General features: G+C 43.6%; 1 protein-coding gene across 16 annotated transcripts in view; it reads left to right on the top strand.

Annotated features, from left to right (window-relative positions):
- AKAP13 (A-kinase anchoring protein 13) overlaps positions 1–24,407 on the top strand; it is a 322,839-nt gene that overhangs the window by 175,299 nt on the left and 123,133 nt on the right. For all 16 annotated transcript variants that reach the window (XM_045067346.1, XM_045067354.1, XM_045067353.1 and 13 more), the window contains one exon: positions 258–391. In XM_045067346.1, the coding sequence (XP_044923281.1) occupies positions 258–391 (134 nt within the window). The remainder of the gene's footprint in view (positions 1–257; positions 392–24,407) is intronic.

Raw genomic sequence — 24,407 nt, 5'->3', positions numbered from 1 at the left:
AGTTCAGCAGACATTGGCTTGCACGTCTGCTTAGCTACAAACCCGTGCAGAGGCGAGGGGAAAACCATGTGGACCTCGTGATGAAGGAACAGCTCAGCGCAGGGCCCGAAATGACACCAGCTGCGAATGAATACTTTTCCCATTTTGCACAAAAGCAAAAGCAAACAGAACACGTGAAGCCTGGATGTGTTGTGTAAATACTAAAACACGGGCCCTGGTTTTTCAGACGCACTTTGTAACCCCCTTGTTCTCTTCAGAAATGCCAGACTTGAAAGCTGCAGATGAAGTGGATTGTCTGAGTAATGCCAGGGCGAGCTTGGCCTCTGCAGAGGTGGTCGTAGGAGCCGCAGCTGCTGCGCCTGACGTGAAGCAAGGCCTCGCGACCCAGGCGGTAAGTGGCAGTTAAGTCTACAGGAGCACAAAATGTGTTTAGCCTGGTCTGATGGGTCTGATGTATGGCCTTGGTTTGGTTTTGTTTTGTTTTGTTTTGTTTTTTGGTTTGATTGGGGAACTTTTTTTTTTTAACGAGAGTATTTCCCCCCTTGCCTCTTTTCCCATCACGTGGTGATGTATCTTTGTGGCTCTGTTCAGCTTTCACACACACAGGCACCGCCCAGTGCAGGTTTGGAACGAGCCCTTCTGCCTGGGTCCCTTGGAGACTGGAATGGGAAAGATATTTCCTGGGAGCACGAGACTTGGGTTTGTCATTGTGTTTAACGTGTCACAGAAAGGGATCTAGGAACCCCTTAAACCTGACTGTTCTTTCTTTATATAGAAACTGATAGGAAAAAATGAGATTTTAATTTAGCATTCATGACTGTCTAAAATGTGTAACATATCATTTTTAGTGACCAAAAAAGTTACACTACTTTTTTTCGAGCAGCTTTACTGAATTATAATTCACACCTGTAAGACCTACCCGTATCAAGTGCCTGGTTTAGTTGTTTTCAGTAGATTTCAGAGCAGTGGTCACCCCTATCTGATTTCAGAACACTGTCATCATCCCAGAAGGAAACCTCCTATGCTTTAACAGCCCATCCCTCCCCACTGTCCGGCTCCCGGGTGTCCCTCATCTCCCTTCTGCCTCTAGCATCTGCCCCTTCTGGAAAGTCACATGGGATCATATAGTTACTGGGATTATATATAACTACATGGTCTTTCACAAGCGGTTTCTCTGACTTAGCTTACTCTTTCAAGGTCAAACCGTGTTGTAACACTGATTAATATTCTGTTTCTTCTCATTGCCAAGTAATACTCCATTCTGTGGACTGGCCACGTTTGATCTTCTTGTTTCTACTCTTGGGCTGTTTTGAGTAATACTGCTGGGAACCTTTGTGTACAAGTTTGTGTGGATGTATGTTTTTGTATACCCAGTAGAGGATTTGCTGGGTCACTGGTAATTCTTCCATCCAAGTACTAACCAGACCCAGCTTAGCTTTTGAGATCAGACGAGATCGGGCGCGTTGAGGGTGGTATGGCCATAGACGGTCACTGGTAATTCTGTATTTAATATTCAGTAAGTTTTTAAAAATGTTTTTTCTTTGGGTTCTTGAGATTCTTTTTGTTTAAAAGCTGTTAACTTAAAACAAGGGAACAAACAAACTTGTTGAGAGAAACAGTGCTCTAAGCTTTAAAGTCCTTTCTGGTTAATAAAAAAAATAATAACCCTTTGGAAGCTGAAAATCAAGTTTTAAGACTAAATAAATCGTATTTCCCCTCAGAAAATCAGTCTTCTTTGTCTAGACTTGACAGGGCCCTGATCTTGCTCTTCAGAGGGTTACTTGGTACTTTTTCTTAAAGTTACCCTGGTAGGTAAACGGAACCGTACCCTACCAAGCTATTTCAAGTGTATGAACTGTGATAAACAGGCTTCATTTTATTGGAGTCCAGTGGTAAGGGAGGTGCGGACTGTTGTAGCCGCTCCTCATTACAGATAATGTTCGTGACTAATGCCTGGGCGGCTACTAGTAGCGCAGGCAGCATTTAGACAAATGTTGCTCTTGTCCCTGGGGAAAGAAAGGCGAACATACCCTGCATGGGTACATGTGTGTCTTTGTTTCCAGAAGCCCCTAAAAAAGGGAAGGAACAAACTCACATCCTTGAATTCAAGTGCCTGTTTCTTCGTCTTGCACTGAAGAGAGCCTGCTGCTTGGCCATAGCCGCTTTGCTTTCCCAGGAGGGTTACCTCTATCCTAATTTTATCTTGTCCATTATAAGAAAACAGAACATTACTTCTTTTTTTTTTTTTAAGTTCCTCCTTTCCTTGTTCTCTTTCCTCTTTTCATTTTCCCTCTGGTTTTAGAGGAGTTGAGAGAGAGAATGCGCCTCTGGTCAGTCAGCGTCTCATGTCCCAGGTGAGAGAGCGCGCCATAACGGGCCCAAGGTCAGACCCAACCAGAATGGGAGCCAGGAGGCCGGCACAGCAGGGCGCGACCCTGCCGACTGCCCCAGGCTCTGTGAGCAGGCCTTCTGAGGAGGTTCCTGCATGTCTGTGACCTGTCTGTTGCTGGGAAGTACCGGTGCCTTCCGCATTGTGTCTGCCTCCGCTTCGCTTGTTGGAGAAAATCTACATTTGTGCGTCTTCAGGTCTAGGAAGTGGCGATGTTTGTGCTCGCAGTGTCGTTGGATGGATGGGACATCTGAACACTGACCTCTCCCTCCTGTTGCTCTGGGGCACTGGCCCCATCTGCTGTGAACTGGAAAGATAAAGCATGAGCACACACTTTGATGTTCCCCGGGTCTCAGTTTCTCTTTTTTCTTTCCCATTGAACTCTTCGTATGCTATATTCACTGTGTAGGTTTTCAAGACATCCACAGACTTTTGGTGAAGGACAGAGTATGTTAAGGCTCTGTGGGACAGACTATGTCACGACTAGCTAGCTCGACTCTGTGGACGTAGCCACAGGCTACATGTAAACATGAGTGTGACTGGGCTGCAGTGAAACTTGGTCGATAGACCCTAAACTTGGAACTTCGCATAATATGCGGGTCATGAAATACTCCTTTTTGAACAGTTTTTTTTGTCACTCATTTAAAAATGTAAAGCCCGCTCTTGGGATTTTTCATGGGCTACACAAAACCGTTAGCCAGTGAGCCCCTAGCCTAGAGAATGCTTGTGTGCCAACAGATGAAGGACAGAGCAAGTACACTTGTTTTGTTTTCCACATTGTTCTGTTTTGTGGTGGAAACGGTCGGTGTTAGACTATACATTGGAAGGCAGAGAGTTCGCTTCTGGGTCTCTCCTGAATTAGCTTTTTGACTTTGTCTCTCCAGAGCCTGGCTTCCCTACCTCTCTTTATCTTCTGGCCTTAACCTCCCTGGACTGTGTGTTTGCTGTCTAAAAAGGGTTACTTTTCACCCTGAAAGGGTGAGCTTGAGACTGTAGTGGAGGGTGGAGTGGCATTAGTTTAATATTATTTAATCCTATCTTTCTGACACATGCCCAGCCTGTGTGTTGACCTTGGGAACAGGCCAGTCATTGCTTCATTGAATTACTGCTTCACTGAATCATCCTCTTCCAGTTTTAAAACAGAAAGAAGTTGTGTATCTCATGTTATTGTCTTGAAAACCTGTGGAACCATGGTGCATTTATGGCAGTTTTCTAGTAAATGTAAATGAGGAATCCGATCTGAGTTCTTAGAGGACTCTCCCTGTTCTGTCACCTTCTCTCAAGCACCTAAGGGTCGAAGCGCATACAGCCCTCCACGGAGTCTGGCTCTATCAAGTGTTTAAGGAATTTTGCATTCCTTTACCTGCTTGACCATCTGGCTGTACACAAACCCTTACTTGAAAAGTCAGTAATGCTTAAAATCATGATTCATAAAGGAATCCGTATGAAGATGAATGCTTGCCTATATTCTCTGAGAAACACAAGTATGTGTTAGATGCTGCAGGTTTCTCAGTAGACGATAGGTGGTCCAAAGAGATAACTTCTTCACTGGGTTGAAGATTATTCACAGTTCAGGAGGCCAAGGCATTCACTCACACATACCTGTTCCCATTAGTCATTTTATCAGCATCTTAATGGTTGCGCTTTGTTACTAAGAATGCCAACATTTTAATACTGGTCACAGTTTAATATTCAACCTTATCCCCTCTTACATTACGGGTTTGAAGGTTCTCAGATTACCTTTTGTTGCCTGCCATTTTCTACCCCTCAGTGAGTTAATATCTATCAAGCTCCTTAGAACAGGGCCTACCACTGTTATTATTAATCAGTTCCCTAACTTCAGTCTCTGTTTATTTATGTAACCAGTGGCATACGGTGGCTCCTAAATCAGACACGGTTTGTTTCTCAGTTACTGTTATAAGAGCATCAGGAACTCAGACACTAATTTGAGGGAGACGTGGAGCTTGTTGTACCTCTGGGACCTTTAGAATTTGAATGGACCTTAAAGTCTCTGCGGTCTCAGCATTTTTACCTTATAGGAGAAGGTGGTTTCAGGATGGTTAAGTGACTGGACGTACTTCACAACTAATCAACTCTTTAAGCTAGATTAGGACTTAACTTCTTTTTTTTTTTTTTTAAGATTTTTTTATTTATTTGACAGGCAGAGATCACAAGTAGGCAGAGAGGCAGAGAGAGAGAGAGAGAGAGGAGGAAGCAGGCTCCCCACTGAGCAGATAGCCCAATGCGGGGCTCAATCCCACAACCCTGGGATCATGACCTGAGCCAAAGGCAGAGGCTTTAACCCACTGAGCCACCAAGGTGCCCCTTAACTTCTGTTTTAATAGTGTTTCTCCTATACTGTGGTTTCTAGAAAAGTCAAACAGGGAGGTTCTAGTTTTTAGGAATCTGGTTCACCTGGATGAGTTTTTGCATTCTACCCCAGAAAGGTGCTCACCCATACGGTGACTCTAAGGCCGCTACATTATACTACTGTGTTTTCAGTGGTGGTTGGAAAAATTCCTCTGGCCGTTTTAGGACATAAGTGATTCACTTTAAAATAAGTCTCATGTTCTTATCACAGTCTGTTAGCTGCAGCTGAATATCACCAAGATACTGTTTTGGTGCAGAAATTACTAAGATTTTCCAGACCTGCCTTTTATTTCCTGAAGAATGATTTGACTAGGTATAGAGATGACATTGGATACTTAAATGCGGAATAAAAAGCCTTCTGGGACCATTCTTTTTGAGAATATGCACGGTGATCAGGAAAGAATTCTGACTACTGCTCCCCTGCCCGAGGGCTGCAGACCAGCCTATCCCATGTCTTTTAGGATATTTTACCCATCAGTATGTAGCCAGGTTCATTAGGAAGGAACTTGCTTCCCTGGGGTGTCTATTCATTGCAGTATCTCTGTAATAATTACTTTTCCAAATGCTCATCACATAAGCTTATTAGCCATTTGGAACAGTTAATTCAGCAGGCCCGTATATCTTGTCAGGATGCCTGTGGTCCTAGCCGCCAAACACTCCCGCACAAATAGGCCCAAGCACAACTATAAAATCCCATATGTTGAGGATTAGGTTACTGGGAAAGTCTACTCTTCATTTAACACACAGTCCCCAGTCAAGAAAGCAATGCAAACCCAAACCGTTCTTCCTTTTTTAATAACTGCGCAGCAAAACATCACATTAACTGAATTTCCCTTCTTAATTATTTTTACAACAGTATTAGTATTTGTTTCTTCAGGGTTGTGGAAAGGGCAGTGTTGAACTATTTCCGGTTAAAATCTCCTTGAATTCTCTCTGTATTTGTTACTTCTAATAGAACACGGTGTTTTCTTTCTCTTGTCTCAAGGGGGCGAGCTTGCATTTTCTTCTCTAGTCAAGGAGTCTGGCTAAAAACTTTCGCTTTGTGTGGCTGGTCACAGCCTTCTTGCTCAGCGGCCGTAGGGAAATATGGCAGCGCTCAGGCTTTTTGGTGACTAATTGGACAAGCCTTAACACTGATATTCAAAATGGCGTCCACACCATACCCTCTTATTTAAGTTTTCAGTTTCAAGAAAGGTCCTTTTAACGATGTCTCTGCTATCATATTTACATATATAGTTTTGTGGCGTGTCACCTAGGGAAAGGCAAATTGGCCTCTTTACAAGACGCCAATAAGTCTTCTCTGCCTGTATTTGGCATTTAAAAGAGCCAGGCCTCCCTAATTATCCCTTATGGGTCTGGCGCTAGAGCTCACTTCAACCACAGGAAAACTTACTCCTCAGCTTTTTCATACAGATTTTTTTGGAGATATTCTTTCTCTGCGTCTCCTCTGAAATGGAGTATTTCCAGGAAATTCTGCAAATATTCTAGCCAAGTAGTTGCCAAAAAAAGAAGTGCCTCGAAGAACAGCTTCAGCTATAAAGTCAGAAGTTAAAAAAGTATAACCTTAGTGTAAAAGTATCTTCAGATAATATATGTAAAAGTGTAATTTAATGGTCTGACTCAAGGTTTTTAAGTGACCTTGAGCAGGTTGTCTAATTTCTCTGGCCTGTTTTCTCCTTTGTTATAATGGTTAGGGACTCTGAAATTTCAGCCCTTAATTTTGGATGAGTGGTCAAATATTGGGAGGTATATCTTGTGTGTTGGACTAGAAGGATAATTGTGAAGGACTTTTTTTTAACTGAAGTAGAGTTGACACACCATGTTTCATGTAAAAACACTGATTGGATGACTGTGTGTCAGATTATGCGAGGAACTTTTTAAAATCACACTTTTTAATGGCCAGATTCCTAACTAATCACTTTTTCCCTGAACAGTTCCCAAGATGTTTTGCTGAGTCTTAAATTGTATTAATAATCTACTCTATGGGGGGCCTGGGTGGCTCGGTGAGTTAAGCCTCTGCCTTCAGCTCAGGTCATAATCTCAGGGTCCTGGGATCAAGCCCCGCATCAGGCTCTCTGCTCAGCGGGGAGCCTGCTTCCTCCTCTCCCTCCCCCTCTGCCTGCCTCTCTGCCTACTTGTGATCTCTTTCTCTCTGTCAAATAAATAAATAAAATATTTTTAAAAATCTACTTTTTTCTCTCACACAGAACAGCTTGATCAGAGGTCATATGTACATTTTGAAAGGAGAGCATGTGCCTTTTTTTTTTTTTTTTAAATCTTCTGTTGGGACAAAAGAACCAAATCTGATTCTTATCACTCTGCTGGCCCATTTTGTACACTCCTCATTTCACTTCCGTTCATTCTTATCTCATTATTTTGACAGTCAAGGATAGTAGCCAAGCATGATGGAAAGTTTATGGAGCCAAATAAACCAAAGTTTAATCCCAGTTCTGCCACTGGATCTGTCGCCTTGATCCATTTGTTTAGAGGCTCAGTTCCCTCCTCTGTAAATTTGGGATAATGATGTCCTCCTGAAGAATTATTTGTACTAATCAGAGTTAGTGGAGTGGTTATCATATAATAGGCATTTTATCAGCGTTTGGTAGAATTCTAAACCCATTTTAACCTAAGAATTATCAGACCCACGCTTAAGACTAGCAATGAATGATTTTAGGCAGGTGATGGTTGAGATGGTCTTGGAAGAAATGACCGGTTCTGTCAGGCCACTGTGGTCAGTTACCATGCCACGTGTTATTTATGGGAAGGGGGTACGCTGATTTACCCAGTATTTGTTTCAGCATGTGCCCACTGAACTTGGCGCTGGGCCTCAGGTCTGCTACAGTGAAGACCGGTCAGCCTGCTTCAGAGACTGCTATCCAGCAAGAAGAGACCATTATCAAACCAGTAGGTAGGGTACAGGGTGGTGAGCTTTAAAGTAGAGCTGCACAAACCTCTCTCTCTCAGGTAAATGGCACTTTCTTCGCTCCAGGTTCCTGTGCACGTCCTGGAGGGAGGGAAGTCTCCAAAGAGTGTGCTGTTTTTATAGGGTTTACCTCACATGGTTCTCCACCTTTCAATTTAAAAGCTGATTATCTTTTGTGAGAGTGAAGATAGTGCCTGCTGTTAGAAACACAGGCGTGGCTATACCCACTATTTCTACCAGTAGACTTGGAAGGGCCACCACCGGGTGCTCGCTTAGAATAATAGTGTGTGGGGGTAGCTGGGTGGCTCAGTTTCAGCTCAGCTCAGGTCTTGACTTCAGGGTCATGAGTTCAAGCCCCACCCTGGGCTTCACGCTGGGTGTGGAGCCTACTTAAAGAAAAAAAAGTACCATATTGCTTCTGATCCTACATTCTGTGTTCGGCTTACTGACATCACGTGACTTCGCAGCTACTTGTTTTTGCCTCTTAAAAGGGGAAACTTTCATCATAGAAAAACTAAGAGAAAAATGTCATTTGATTTGTAAAGAAAGGCTTATCAAGTCCTTCTCAGGGATACGCATGACTGGGGAAGTCACAGATTTCTCATAGTAGGTTTTGTAAGAAGATGCCTGGTGATGTCTTGCTCTCGTTGGCCACCAGCAGAATAACATGTGCCTGTTGTATTTGGGTTTGTTGGCTTTAAACAGAAAAGTTTCCAGGGTACTGATGTCAATATTTCTGATCTCTTCAAGCTGCTCCATTTTGGCATCTAGCTTGTGGCCTTGATTTTGTTCATTTAGAAAGCATTAAGTGAATGCTTTCCCCTTTCAAGGCATTGTATCAAGTAGCTAGAGGATTTTCTTAGAAGATAAATATTGTCCCTGTTTCTGACTTATTTAAATAAAGAAAGTGTGTGTGCACAGACATAATCCTAATATGTGAACACAGTGTCGGAGACATGCCATAGGAACCATTAACATGCTTTAGGGGTTTACAGAGAAAAGACTTTTTTTTTTTTCAAGTAGGCTCCATGCCCACTGTAGAGCCCTTTGTGAGGCTTGAACTCACAACTTTGAGATCAAGACCTGAGCTGAGCTAAGAGTCAGACGCTTAACCGACTGAGCCCCCCAGCGGTCTGAGAAATGGCTTCTTGAGAAATGCTTGTGTGAAATGTAGTAAGGTTTCCTTGGTAATAACCACATTGTAACACATGTGGCATAAATATTCACTGGAAAGAATAGGGGTAGATTGAGGGAGCCTTTGTTGATATGCTTTCCAGCCTTAAACAGCCAATTCTGTTTGCTTTCACTATGTATGTGCCCCCTCGAAGATGATAGAATTGCCTGAGCGTTGCCAGAAATGCCCTAATTTGTAAGGTAACTGTGACCTGGCAGTCATCCAAGTTAAGAAAAAAAAAATCCCATTAGGAAACTGAGAAAAGTAACATGCCCAGTATGAACGACAGAAGTATTTGGTAGTATGTGAACCATATGGGAATTAAAAAGAGTGGTACCTTTGTGTAGATATTTCCATTCAACCAGCGTCAATCCATGCTTCCCCCTCCTTGGCCTCTGTCATTTCATGCAGTGATAGAGGAGTTTTGCTTCCCTTCCGCGGACCGCTGCCCCAGAGCCGTGTCGCTGCTGTGGAACTAGAGGATTGATGTGACGTGGTCGTAAGTATTACCTCAGTGCCACCTGTGTAGTCTTCCAGACAAAGTCAGTCAGTGTGGAAAGTACCTGCCATGACATCTAATTGAACATATTTAACATACTCTGAATTTGTCTCACTCAGAAGTCACAGTGAGCCAGAATATTTAGTATGTTGCTCTTCATTATCTGTAGTTGGCTTTCTGTCCTGACGGAGTCATTAGGATTGTCCTGTATTTAAGAGTTTTCAAAGCCTACTCCTTCTGGTGTTAGTGTTTGGGGTTGAACTGAGGTGTAGTAACGAAACAGATTTTTCATGTGTGCTTCTTGGAATTTCTCTTGAAGGTAGTTGCAGAAGATGATTTCTGAAAGTATTTGAACAAATAGTGGGACTAATTCTAATAAATGTAGAGCCTCCCAAAGTGGACACTGGAAAATATTTGGATGTATAAATTTGATTTTTGACCTTTGGTTTATTTGAGGTACATACCCATACATATGTGTGGGTGATTATTTGCAGCATAGAACACGAGATACCCGTAGCATCTGGGAGAATTTTGCTCAACCCCTTCCTTGAGGCAGGAAAAAAAAATGGAGATAATTAGTAGAAAACTGTGAATTATTCTATTGCTTGGAATTCTTTTTGAAGAAGGCTAAATAACTGGGAAAATGTACTTGGTTTGGAGATGTCCCGCCACCCCCTTGGTTAATTTATAAAAATACAGAGCTTAGGGGATCATAAGATATGCAATGGAGCCAGTTAAAGGTCTTTTCTATTTATATTCCAGATTCTCTAACTACAGGAATCTAGAATCTTCCAGAAATCATCGTTCTCATCATGGACTCTTAGCATAAGGAGGAACTGTCATCTCTATCATGCAGTCTGTACCCTTTAATTTGCAAGGACGGAATTTGAGCCGAGAGCGCTCAAGGGGTCTGCCCTTGTTTGCCCAGCTGGCTATTGCTAGAGCCAGGCCTAGGATCCTGAACCCTGGGGTCAGTCTTGTGGTCCAACCTCTCCCTCTTGCCCACCTGCCTCAGAGATCAGCTCCTGAGTGTCCCAGCAGGAGCTGAGGCACCCCGCGGCGAACCTCTCCCAGCGTTTCTGCTGATTCCCAGGACTGCGCTTACTCGCTGTGGACACCCCTTATGTAGCAGCAGCCCGACAGCTCACTGACCGCGTGCTGTCTCATTGAGTCCTGTTCTCCCTGCCCTCACCCTGAGAGAAATCATGGAAGGGCACAGCTGAATCTGTGCCTCGAATCCCGTGTTGTGGCTGACACGCTGTGTGCATCTGCTGCCCAGGGCAGCTGGGGGTGGTGGCGGGGACAGGGATTCTGGGGCACACCCTTCAGCATGCTGCCGTCCCTCGTAGATGCTAGCGTGCTTGTGGATGGGCCGCGTGCAGGTCACGAGGTAGGGCAATCCGGATGGATTTGAGCATCCTACCTCCTTGTCGCCTCCTTTCTAAAGCAGGACATCTTTATAAATTCTGTATGCTTGTTCTGGGTTAGCTTCCCTGTCCTGTAATGAAAACTGTTGCCCACCGAGACAGGGGGACTTTAGTCCAAACAAGCCCACATGAGTCACTCAAAAGTCTGGTTAATTGGATGATGTTTCCTGGTAATCCCACAGGAGAGGAATGACCAGAAAAAGGAGGAACGTGGTGCTTGTCTCGTCCTTCACTGGGGCCACTTCCCAGTAGCCCTGGAAAAAGCTGAATTGTAGGGCCCCCTATCCAATGCCCTTCCTCTCTCCATTTCTGTGGAAATAGTAACTTACGGAACATGTGCTTATCGTCGGTTTCATTTCTGACATCAATTTATTTCTTTGCCGTCCTTCCTGATTATTTTGCCACCAACCAAAAATTCTATCATATTCATTTTCCCCATTGAATCATCTACAAGCTAAGCTCTTTTTATGCAGGAGGGCCTGGGGACAGAGAGTAGGTTGGCGTCGGGTCTCTCCCTGCCATGCTGGGCTAGTGGGTCAGCTTTAGGTCTTACAAGATTGGACCAAGGCCCGGACCAGTCTGGAGGCCGATGAGGGACAGGAAACCCTGAAGCCCACGTGGTGTGTAGCCTCCACTTTGTGGGAAGCAGGACATTCATTCTAAGAGGCTCAGGAGTTTTTCCTCTCATTCCACCCCTATGAGGCCAGGGACTGTGGGAAGCCACAGACGGGCTTGTCAGCAGGGAAGCATGGAGAGAACGAACACACAAACACACACACACATCCATGCATGAGGTCCTTACTTTAAACATTTATAACAAAGATTCCAACAATAAATTATGCTGTTAAAATACAATCCTTTCCTGCAGGAGTTACTGTTTTGCATTTCCAAAACTAAATTGAGCCTTCAATTTGCAAACTTGCACTGTTTTGTGCACTGAACCCTGTTCAGAGAAACTCGGGATACCGTGGTAGGCAAAATGAGTAAGAGATAACCCATCCCACAAGAGGCTCTTTTGGGAGAGATGAAGCAATGAAGCAGGAGTTGACACCTGGGTCATGGGAACTCGGAAAAGGAATTATCCATTGTTTAGGCCTCTGCACCAGTGTCCCTCCTACTGTTCACTTTTGGTGGCATTACGTGGAATACTGCTGAAATGTTTCACTCAAGGGATTTTCCCCTGTTGACAGCATTGCTGGCCTTAAAATAGGGAGTCAGTCTTTTCGTTCCAGTTCCAGAAAGTGATGCATGTGTCATGATTGTTTGCCACGAAACAGTTCCTGTCCCTGTCTGCACCATACACAACACAATAGGCTATGTTCCTTCCTAGGAGTCATTAGGTTTCCCTAATGGGATGATCTAAAGGAGAAAAATAGAGCTCTGGCCCTCCTCCCTCATTAGTGCTGAAACCTGGTGCTGTGTCTGCTTCACATCAAAGTCCTGGCTTGTTTTTCTGCTGGTCTGAGACTGTTCTTTCCTCCTCAAGTCAGGAAAAGGACTTAAATCCTGGTGTTCTTGACATAAAGCCTTAATGCACTTGTTGTTGTGGCTGAATCCATTAAAAGGAATACTTGTGAGATGTGAGAAGAGATATTTCAAGACTGGCATAAAATAGAATGTGGAGGGGCGCCTGGGTGGCTCAGTGGGTTAAGCCTCTGCCTCTAGCTCAGGTCATGGTCTCAGGGTCCTGGGATCGAGCCCCGCATTGGGCTCTCTGTTCAGCAGGGGGCCTGCTTCCCCCGCCCCCGCCTGCGTTTCTGCCTACTTGTGATCTCTGTCAAATAAATAAAATCTTAAAAAAAAAAAAAAAAAAAAAAAAGAATGTGGACAGTGCTCTTAGGTTTGTCTTGTAAGGCAAAGGGTGTGTCCTTAGGCTTTGGGAAAGAGCTTGGGCAACCCCACCCTCATGGTCCCGCAGGCTTCTGTGAAGCCAGTAGAAGTTCTTAAGAGATGCTGGACAATGGTGAACGCGGGAGATTGACATCTGCACCGTAGTGTCATCATTAAAATGTATCTCTCCCTATTCACTTTGGTTTTAGTCTCATACTCGAAGCTGCTGTGGTTTTGGCTGTCCCTGGAAGAGGAAGGGGTTAGTGCCTCCTGATCCCAAGTTTGTTTATCCTTCCTTTCTGTTCCTGATGACGACCTCTACTGCCATGTGTCTTGTTTCTTGGCATGGCTCTCTGGGAAGGAGGATGGGTTAAACAAACGAATACAAAATAATGCATACCCTTTTAAGAATATGATCTCTAGGGGCACCTGGGTGGCTCTGTTGGTTGAGCTTCTGACTCTTGATTTCAGCTCAGGTCGTGATCTCAGGGTCATGGGAATTGAGCCCCTGCCCGACTCTGTGCTGGGCATGGAACCTGCCTAAGGTCCTCTCTCTCCTTCTCCCTTTGCCCCTCCCCCTACCCACACTCTGTCTTTAAAAACAAATAAATAAAATAAACTGAATATGCTCTCTGAATCAGTCTTGTTTTTGAAAAGGTTTAGACACTCTAGGTTCTCTAGTACAAGCCATTTTGTTGGTAGATAAACGTGAAGGTACTTTTGAATTGACTGACGTGAAAGGTGCCTTGATCCTTCCTTTTCAAGACCAGTCAGTGGGAAGCCCGGAGCAGGAAGGAGGGAGGTAGCAAGAAGGGAAGGGAAGGAGAGCTTTCACTTAGGGGAGTTGGGGAGGGGAAGCAGCAGGGTCACTGAACGGAAAAGTCTCCTGAGAGCGTCTACAACTGACCAGGCTCTAAAGGCTTGACACTAGGCAACAGCCGTGGGAAGACCCAGGCTGCCTGGTTCTTACAGCAGTTGTTGATGTAACTTACTGTCATTTATCACCCAGCAGAGAGTGGGGAAGGTGGGGATATAAAATGAGATTTTAATAAAAGAAGAAAAGACCAGCAAACTCTACTTTGTCTGGAAGGGATTTTATCATATAACCAATGAATTAAGTCTAATGAAGGGAGTGTGGTACAAACCCTTAAATAAGTTAAAAGTGGGACTTGAATCTTTAAAGACCAGGCCGTTACATTTAACCATATCCAGTTCCTCACAGGAGATGCCAACACTCTTCTCCCTCAGCGGAGCCACTGCTGGGCCACCTATAAGGTAGTAGGACTTGATCAGCATTCATTTCCACAAAACAAATACTCCTTTAGGAAGTTCTTTCTAATAAACAACTAGTAATTAAAACATTTGAGGACTGCATGTCATTGATTTTACTTTTTTAACAAGGTGACCTTTTCAAGGTGACCTTTCCTTTTGCCGCCCATCAAAAAAGCACGTATATTCTGATGACCAAAGGGAATAGCTGAACCGAGAGACAGCTCAGCTTTAGCAGAGAGAGAAAATTGTATGAAGTCTTCTACCACATTTTTAACTTCCATTCCCTAGAGCTGTGTCACCTGCCCCAGGTGTGGAGACCTTCTCGTAATTAGATTAGAACGTTTTCTCTCCATGGAACCTGTGACAAGTGACTCTTATGGGAATGGCACATGGACATAAAGCCTTCAGTGCTGGAGCTTTGATTTGGAAATCTTGGCTGCAGTATATTTCTGAAATGCCAGTGCTTTGGGGCAGCAGACAGGGGACACAGTTTGTCTTCCACTTGGTGTCTCAGAATTATGTTGACATTGTTGACTGTTATGTGACCAAAATGTCCATCAGTGGACACGAATCCTGCTAGTCATACAGGAACTTGCACTGAAGAGTTACTCGCGTCATTTTAGTCAGTTTACCTCTTGGTCATTCACCCAGTCTCTCAAAAATGGAACAAGACCTCTTTGGCCATATGGTCACCTCGCAAGTGCCTCCCTGCTAAGTCCTTTCACACGTAGACCATTTTTTCCTAAAGAATTTTATGCACCTGTCAGAAAACCATTTTTGCTTTCCATTCCTGCTGTAGTTACTCTTAATTTATCAGCTTCATTCAAAAATATTGTGAAATTGTTTGAACTTCACTTCATCTGTAACTAAAGGCATTGGCTTCCATGCAGTCTCCTAAGCTAGAACTTTCATCCCAGATTATCACCCCACCCCCCACCACCACCAGCTCCCCCCTTTTTTTTTCTTTGTCAAATTTAACCTGTCGCTTCAAACTCTGATTGAGAGGGGTCATGTCCTTATCCTTTCTCCGCTGGATTCTCTAGTTCTTTCTACCTTATAAACTCAGCAGTTCTTCAACTTTTTGGTCTCAAGATCCTGTTACACTTTTAACCATGATCAGAAACTCCAGAGAACTTTTGTTTGTATGGGCTATGCCTGCATATATTTACTACAGTAGAAATTAAAACTGAGACATTTAAAAAGTATCAATTCATTTATAATAGCAGTAACAGATCACTACTTGTTACTATGAAGGGCCATGTTCTTAAGGAAAATAAGTTCCAAAACAAAATTAGAAGAGTGGCACTTTAATTGGTTTTAATATAACTTCACCCAGCAGAGAACACTTGGATTCTCATAGCTTTTATGCATTTAACTTGTTACAGTATGGTGTTTGGTTGAAGAAAACAAAGAAAATCTAGTATCAAACAGATACATGCTTGTAAAAGGGAGGAATATAGTAATCATCTTCTCAGATAATTCCATATTTTTATTTGCTACCAGGTCAGAATTGACAGATGATAGGCTCTTAAGAGTTATTTGCAGGGCACCTGGGTGGCTTAGTGGGTTAAGCCTTTGCATTCAGCTCAGGTCATGATCTCAGGGTCCTGGGATCGAGTCCTGCATCAGCCTCTCTGCTCAGCCTCTCTTTCTCTCTGCCTGCCTCTCTGCCTACTTGTGATCTCTCTCTCTCCATCAAATAAATCTTTTTTTTTTTAAGAGTTATTTGCAGTAGAATCTGAAGTCATATGGTTGAATTTTTTATCCTCTGATTCTTTAAAAATCCATTGGTCTACCTTGTACTTTAGTGGATCTTTTAGCTGGGCATGATTTTCTAACCAAATGGATCAGTCATTGGGGAAGTACAGATTCATTGAGTAATGTACAACTCTTCCAAATGTTGAATGTCTTTTTCATGTTCAGTATCAGAAAATCGCCTTTGTTAAAATTACCACCAGTCTCATCAGAAATAGCTTTAATGGGGCGCCTGGGTGGCTCAGTGGGTTAAGACCTCTGTCTTTGGCTCTGTCCCGCATCGGGCTCTCTGCTCAGCAGGGAGCCTGCTTCCTCCTCTCTCTCTGCCTGCCTCTCTGCCTACTTGTGATCTTTAAATAAAATCTTTAAAAAAAAAAGAAAGAAAGAAAGAAAGAAAGAAAGAGATGGCTTTAAGTATCGGTAAATTTGGGGCGCCTGGGTGGCTCAGTGGTTAAGCCGCTGCCTTCGGCTCAGGTCATGATCTCGGGGTCCTGGGATCGAGTCCCGCATCGGGCTCTCTGCTCGGCAGGGAGCCTGCTTCCCTCTCTCTCTCTCTCTGCCTGCCTCTCCATCTACTTGTGATTTCTCTCTGTCAAATAAATAAATAAAATTTAAAAAAAAAAAAGTATCGGTAAATTTGGCAGTTTCACAGTGGCAAATATAAGTTTTCCAAAATTCTCATTTTTTTACTTGAAAGTCTGAATTTTATCAGCAGTAAAGATTGCCAGTTGTTTCTCTGGAAAGACAGGTTCACTTTGTTCATTTCCAAGAAAATAACCTAAGTTCTGAATAAGCATCATTCGTTTGTCTGTCTTTCTAGTAAAAATGTTGTTCCATGAACAAAGGGGCTAGCTGAGCCCACAACTTAAGACTTGCATGAGTGAATATCCTCAAGATAACCATCATACCTGGTATGCAGAGCATTTTCTGAATACTTCCCGTTCGTCACATGGAAGATTAAAGAGATATGTACCTAAAGATTGAAATGTAATGAAATTAATGTTTACAGTTTCATCAAGGACGTTCTATATGAAAATATATATATTTTTTTTCCAAAACTGTGAGTGTATGTCAGTGAAGACTATAATGACCACTGGTTCACCTTGGTGCTAACACTGTCTTGGTTCTTTTTTTTTTTTTTTTTTTTTTAAGATTTTATTTATTTATTTAACAGAGATTACAAGTAGGCAGAGAAAGAGAGAGAAAAGGAAGCACGCTCCCTGCCAAGGAGAGAGCCCGATGTGGGGCTTGATCCCAGGACCCTGGGATCATGACCCAAGCCGAAGGCAGAGGCTCTAACCCACTGAGCCACCCAGGTGCCCTGAAGCTTTTAAGTGATGTTAGCAAGGTTAAAAAAGTGATTTAATGAGGGGGACAGGAGTTGCACCTAAAAATCAGGTGGAGAAGAGGAGGCTCTTCTTCATTGATAACCCACTAATACGAGTATTTAGGATTGAACCAAGAACTCTGTCTATGTAGAGTTTGGGTAATTGTCTCTGTAGTGAACTAAAACAGAACAAAACTTCTCCCGGTTCATTGGTTTGAGAATTGGAGAAGAACCATTAGAATTCAGACCTTGGAAAACTGGGCTTGTATGAAAGAGAGGTGGTAAAAATCAGCCTTATTAACTAAAGCTGTGCTCTTTGGAAAACCAGTAATGCCTGTTGTTACAGCGTCCTCGTGGGGTAAACAGAAGAGACATATTGTGATAGACTTACAGGTGGCAGAGCGGAGGCCTCCTTGTGTGTCCTGCTCAGTCCTGGGAGCGCAGGGGAATAGCCTGATTCATCAGCTGTGTTGTCCTTGACATAGCGAGCGTCTTGTGAGTCCTGTGCAGTCTCCCGAGCCCTGAACACGTACACACAGGCACATCATTGAAGACAGTACCAAATGCTTCCTTGAAACTTAGTCTTTAATAGTTCACCATTTTGTGTAGAATGTGTTTTTTTTTTTTTTACAGTTTTACTGGGAACAGTTCCCTTTTTTTCAGGGTTTGTGTTAAAAACATTTATGTTCCAAAAAGAGACATCTGCGTTTTTAGAAAGGTATGAGGTTCTATCAGTCTGTTGTTAATTATGAACAAATAAAAATCATTATGTATTTAGTCCGATAGATCTCCAGAATGGCCTTACAGAACCTACCTCAACTGTGGTTTGTATTTCAAAAAGCCGTTCAGGGTAGGCTGAGAAGTTCTGCTTGCTGATGAATTTCCGTTACGTCGCATTTAGTGACAAAGTCCGACTACTCGTGTCCTTCATTTGCAGTGAGCAGAGTCGATGCCTTTTCTCTAGTGTCTCTCTTTGTGCCAGAAATGCAGGGGTTATTCAGAAGTATGAATAAAAGGAGCTTCTGCATCCACGTTGCCTGTACCAGTTTGACCTCCTGAGAAATGGGTTACCTTGCCTGAAAGATCTTCAGAGGGAGAGGTAGATACTTAACGTATTCACGTAGGAACCATCTGTTGATTGCTAAGGCCTGGAATCTGTAGGAAATCTGAGAAATAGGAGAGCTCTTGCTCGAAGGGACTTGGTCAGCAGCTGCCCAGATCAGTGTGATAATTGACGGGTGCTGTCAGTGAGGTAGGAGTGTAAACGCAGTTCTGAGAGTCAGCTTTCTGACCGAGGTGCTTAGTGGAAGCATCGTGAATGGGATCACATAGGAAGCGGTGAAAGACTTGGCCGGTTTTGCAGAGATGGGGAAGACCACGAGGGCAGGGCCGGGGAGGCAGAGTCAGCCAGGTGTAAAGTGTAGTCTGGACGCTGGGTGGTGAAAGCTGACTTGGGTGGCTGCAGTAGAAGAGTCTTAGAAGAGGTGAGATGTCATCATGCTGGGCTTTTCTCCCAGAGTCACCTTTGGCTCTCCCTAGAGCCAAATACTCCTTCTCCCCGCCGGTCCATGGCATTTCAGCCTTCTGGGTGGGGATAGTTCAGGGACACTGTAGATTCGGTCCAAATTAGGCACTTGGGGATTGGCCAGGAAAAATCTATAAATATCTGTCTTTTCTTACTCCTTTCCTTTTGCCTCAGATGAAGAGTTTTTCTCTCCGCTCCCCGCCCCCTGGCCCGTGCCTCCCCCAAGGCTAATAATTCTATCTTCTGAGTTCCCAGTCCTTTCTTGACCTTTTTAAAGAATTGCTTCTCCATAAAGCAGCGCAGCATTGAGAAGTTCAGAAGTTTCTTTGGTCTTAGCGTCTGGGGAGGCTACCTGCCTTCTCCACTTACACAGAAAAGACTTTTCCTCCCTCTCTGCTTCTTTTTCCCAGGATACAAATGTCTTGAAAAGGGAACCTAGTAATCTGATTCCAGGCAAAGGTGTTTGGGTCTTTAATTTCCAGCTTGAGTCAGAATATATCAGTTACTCGGCTCTGCCTTCCATACACGCTTGTAGGCTGCCTTCAATACTTCTCTCTCTCATTCTTTCTTTCTTGATAAATTAGGCAAAAATGTATTGATGATAATAAAATTAAAATATTACAGCAACTAATACTTAGTACTCATGCTTCAGGCACTTACAACATAATTTACATGTATTAATTCATTTATTCCTCATAGCTACATTTTCTTTGATGCTTTGTCTTGATGGGTTTTGCCTGCATTTTATAGGTGAGAAACCAACGAACAGAAAGGTCATATAGTGTGCCTGAGACAGTCTCGCTGCAGGGTTGATCTTTTGGACTGTCGTGCTGGAGTGTCACTAGCTAGTGAGCCACTCCTTCACTTCTGCCACATCCTGTAGGGGACATCTCAGCCTGTGTGGCTTTCAGTATAGGGCCACCCCACCACCCCAAAACATATTTTTGTGCTGCCATCTCTTCTGACACAAATTCTCACAATTTCATCTGAGGTAAACCGCTATGTTATACTTGTACAGGACATCAAAATATCTGTTCTAGTTGAATAAAATTATTGAATACAATCTCCAAGTGGTAGTGTGTAAATGAACAAAACCAGATTTATTCTTTTGGGAATGAGCGAATGCCGAAATTGACCCGGCAGTTGCATTAAAAAGTAGGGTTTGTTTTTTTTTTTTTTCTTGAAGGATTTTTCTCTTTTCCCTTTGTTTTGACTTTTGGACAGTTGATTAAAAAGAGCAAGTTATACCTTTGTATTTCTTTGGAAGGCATGACTATATGGTGGTGTGTGTTTGCCTGGAGGGATGAGGGAAGTATTCCATGGGAAGCTGAATCATTTCTTGGCTTGTCTGACCGAGTGACTATATTAGGGCTATTCTTTTTGCCATGAAGTGAAAAATAAGAAGAGTAAGTTGAGTAATTTCCTAAAGTAATACATTTGCATTTTATGTGGGATGCAAAATTTTCCTAGGGGCATGGTTATTTTGAATATTAAGTTTTCACGTCTACCAGGGCTTTAAACTCTTTTAGACTGCACAGCTTTTCTGTGTGTTAACACTGACAAAAAAATTTCTTCTCTTGTTGTTCAGTAACTAAATCTAGTCGGCCATTGGAAAAGTCTGAGGAGTATGACTGGTAATAAATGAGGACATGCTCAGTCATCCATCCTTTGGGTGTTTGGTGCCATTTTTAGGACTCTGCAAGAGAAACCGAAGAAGAAGTGCCTGTTGCCTTTAAGGAGCTCACCATCTACTTAGAGTCAAAGTAAGCATCAAGGAACAGTTCAGGCCAGAACGCTGGAAAGTGAGTGCATCAGAGTTCAGGATTATCGAAGTTCAAGGCATAGAGTTTTAAGGTGGGTTAGAGTAGGCAGAGAGTTTCCCTAATGAGGAAGGTAGGATTTAAAGGGTGGCTTTTGGCTAAGGCGCAGTGATGAGGTGTAAGGGATTCTGTAAGCCACACCTGTTCCTAAGAGCCAGGGGCGTTGAGGTAGGAAGAACCAAGTCCTAATTGTGGAAACTTAAGAGACCAACTGGATACCTATCTTGGGGGGTATAGTAGCTAATGAGACTGGAGGGGACCGTATAGCGGTATGACATCCAGACCAGGGAGATTAGGCTTGATGAGGCCAAAGACCTTTGTAGTGTCTTCCTGAATTACAGCACAAGCCGTCTGGCTTCTCTGCTCCAAAGTCCTTGCTGGCTCCCACTTGCCTCTGAGTAGAGTCTACTTGTTGGCATGACATCATATGCTTTTATAATCTAGGTGGTTAATGTTTTCCCAGGCTAACGTTCCAGCACTCCCCTAAAGGATTTGACGCGTATAACTGTAGGCAGTTTGGCCATTCCTCCATCATACCTGCTACTCATCAACACCTGTACCCTCACTCACACTGTTTAAAGACAACACCTGTCTCCGTAGAATTGTTCTGCCTAATCAGCTCAGCCAGAGATCCTCATTCCTTTGCTGGAATTCTGCATTTCATTTGTACAATCCATGCCAGTCTCATGTTTATTTTTTTATTTTTTTTTTAAGATTTTATTTATTTATTTGACAGAGAGAGATCACAAGTAGGCAGAGAAGCAGGCAGAGAGAGAGAGGAGGAAGCAGGCTCCCTGCCGAGCAGAGAGCCCGATGCGGGACTCGATCCCAGGACCCTGAGATCATGACCTGAGCCGAAGGCAGCGGCTTAACCCACTGAGCCACCCAGGCGCCCCAGTCTCATGTTTATATTTCATGTTACTGTCCCTTCCTTGAGGTTCCAGGAATGGCTCCTTTATCTTTATAGCTTGTAACACCCTACAGAGCACCGCAACTACAGCAGGCATTTACATATTTGTTGAAGGGGTAAATGAATTTTGTTAACATTCACTAGTTCATCACTAACTGGCCGTGACATGCTCGTTATGACAGAATCCCTTTGGAAATTCTGATCGGTAAATGTCAGTGTTGTTTCCCTTGATCTCATTGCCTTTGTTTTACAGAATGAAGTTTGTTCTTATTTCCATAGATGTTCATATGGAAAGGGAGTTTCTTGTTGGCTTTTCCCTTCTTTTTCCATTTCCTTGCCAAAACACTGCCCACCCTCCTTCCCTCCTGTAGCTGCTGTGAAGCCCTTGTTCATTCCTAACCAGGATAGCAGTGCGTGCGCTCAAGTGTTCTGTTCTGATCCTAGGACAGAATCTCTTGGAAAGAGTTGAAAGTACACAAAAAAATGGGCATACATGTTGCATAGAACTCACTTTGTGTTCTTGGTCCTTTTTCTCTGTTAATGCTTCATTTACTTCTCAAAGTTTTTTACAATCTAAAATATTTTTATTACCAGGTTAGCAGTCCTATAGCAACCATATGGAAGGATTCACTAAGATGCTTTCTCTAGTAGGAAAGAGATAGGAAAAATTGAGTATATGGACTGAGCCTAAATGTTTTGTTGTGAAATGGTAGGCTGTTTAAATCCAGCTCTCATCACTCTGCTACCTCAGAGCTGCCCTACCAGTCCGTAAAAACGTTAGCAAAATCCAAGTGTCTTACTGGCTGGACCGTTTTACAGCACTTGACATTGCTTACCCTTCTTTCTACGAGATGCTTCCTTCTTTCAGTGTCCGTGGTGTCCCATCTGTGTGTTGATTCCCAAATCTGAATGCCCAGTCCCAGCCATTTCTTGGGCTCCAGATGCACGCGCTCGCCCGTTTACCCGGGCTCTGCGTGGGTGTCTCTGAGACCTTCAGATGCTTTGCGTCTAAAACCGGCAGATCGTCTGATTGCTCCCTGCCACCGCCTTGTGCTCCATTGCACTGTTTATCCGGTCACCCAGGGCAGAGTCCCAGTCAAGTAACACTTCTTTCTCCCTCTCTTCTCCCATCCCCAGTGCCTGTTAAAGGTAAATAAATCCGGATTCCCACTTTCTTCTCCTGGTCTCCACATTCATCACCCAGATTCGCACCTCCTCTGCCTCTCATCTTCTCCCTCCTGTCTATGGAGCTTGCTCCAAAAAATGATCTTTTTGAAATGCAGAACCGATCGTGCCTTTCCCTACCCAGCAGCCCGCAGTGGCTTGTTCTTGTTGCAGTGATTCAGAGTTTTCAATATAAGTCTTGTGTTCATCGGGAACTGGCCTTTTTCTGCAGCTCAGGCCTTGTCCTTTGTCGCTTGCTGTTTCTCGCCTCTGGGCCTTCACACCCCATCCTCTGCCAGAGCCTGTACCCAGAATGCCTCCCTAGACTCTCCCTCCTGGGGCTCCCTCCTGGGGCTCCCCCCAGCGCCACACACACAGCTCTGACCTGGTGAGTTCCTGCTGCTCTGTCGGGCCTCAGGTTAGTCAGCATCGCTACAGCAGGCCTCTCTGGACCCGGGAGTGGGCTACACCTCCAGGCAGATGTTCTCTCAGAGGTGGAGTGCCCTGTGCTCCTCTGTTGGAACACTTCTCATGCATTATCATAACTCCTTCTTGCCTCACTGGCTGCTGTATCTTTAGCGCTAGGCATGGGTATTCAGTAAATATCTGTCTGTTTCACTTCATTTTCCGAAAATCTCGTTGAAGGTTTAGGTCAGCGACACGTGGAGTTGTAGTATACAGTCACAACAACATTATGAATTTTCCACGTGAAATTTCTTAGTTTAAGTTGTTCCTGATACTAAATATGCCATTTTTATCATTCTGAGCATTCCATGTTTTTAAAATACTAACGTGTCTTAAAGCCATTCTTTGGATAAATTTGAAAATTCTACTTAAGAATACAGAATATTTGGTATACTTACATAGCTGCAGTTTATTATATGTCACTGATGCCTCAGTAAAGGTGCTTAAAAATTGGGGTGCCTGGGTGGCTCAGTGGGTTAAAGCCTCTGCCTTTGGCTCAGGTCATGATCCCAGAGTCCTGGGATCGAGCCCCGCGTCGGGCTCTCTGCTCCGCAGGGAGCCTGCTTCCTCCCCCCTCTCTCTCTGCCTGCCTCTCTGACTACTTGTGATCTCTCTCTGTCAAATAAATAAAATCTTTAAAAAAAAAAGAAGAATTTTTTTTAAATCATTGAAGTGATGGGGGTGCCTGGCTGATGCAGTTGGCTAAGCATCTGATTCTTGATTTTGGTTTAGCTCATAAACTCAGGGTTGTGAGATCGAGCCCCCCGCATTGCATTCCATGTTCAGTGTGGAGTTTGCTTAGAGTTTCTCTCTCCCTCTCCCTCTGTGCGTCCCCCTTCTCTCTGTTTCTCTCTCACAAATAAGTACATCTTTTTTAAAAAATCACTTAAGTGATAACTTGAATATTTTTCAAGGTCTGGCTTACCATCTGAAAGTTTAATCTGAACCTTGTGCTTGTAAATGTGTATACAGACTGCTTGGGTGGGGAAAATAACAGAAGTGTATTTGGATGGCTCTTTAACAGTATCGTTAATGTGTTGAAGAATAAGAGCGTGTGGAGGGTGCATATTCTTTTAACTCTTAAGGCTTTGAGGGGGAAAGAGGTGCTATTACTTACAGTTATTTCGCTCAACTAAAAGTTGGTAATTGTAGGATTATGAATTTGGCAAAATTTCTGCCTGTGAGAAGTAGTTCTGACTCCATAAGGAAGAAAAATTAGAGTAGCTTTTGTTTTATTGTGTCAGTGCTGCACTGTCTTACGTGATGTAGTCATAATGATCATGCTAAAAATAAATGTTGCTAGAAGACTCAGAAATAACAGCAAGTATGATTTATAGTTGATCAGATGTGACTGTCTTTGGGAGCTGGTTTCACATACAGTGCACGAGCGCACGGGGTGATGATCTAACAGTGCACTGCGTGGGCGCAGTCTCAGTTCTTCTTTGGATAGGGTCACTGGACAGGCTCAGCAGGAGAATGCTATGGATCTCCTATGTGTTAACTTCAGCAAGAAATGTTACAGATTGTTGCATATAGTGAAGGAGATGAAGAAGTGGG

Source organism: Mustela putorius, unplaced genomic scaffold (assembly GCF_011764305.1).
Source record: "Mustela putorius furo isolate JIRA1106 unplaced genomic scaffold, ASM1176430v1.1 tig00003875_pilon_pilon_pilon, whole genome shotgun sequence".
NCBI classification, from domain to species: Eukaryota; Metazoa; Chordata; class Mammalia; order Carnivora; family Mustelidae; genus Mustela; species Mustela putorius.
Note: the sequence above shows the minus strand (reverse complement) of the source record. Positions and strands in the feature narration are given on the sequence as shown.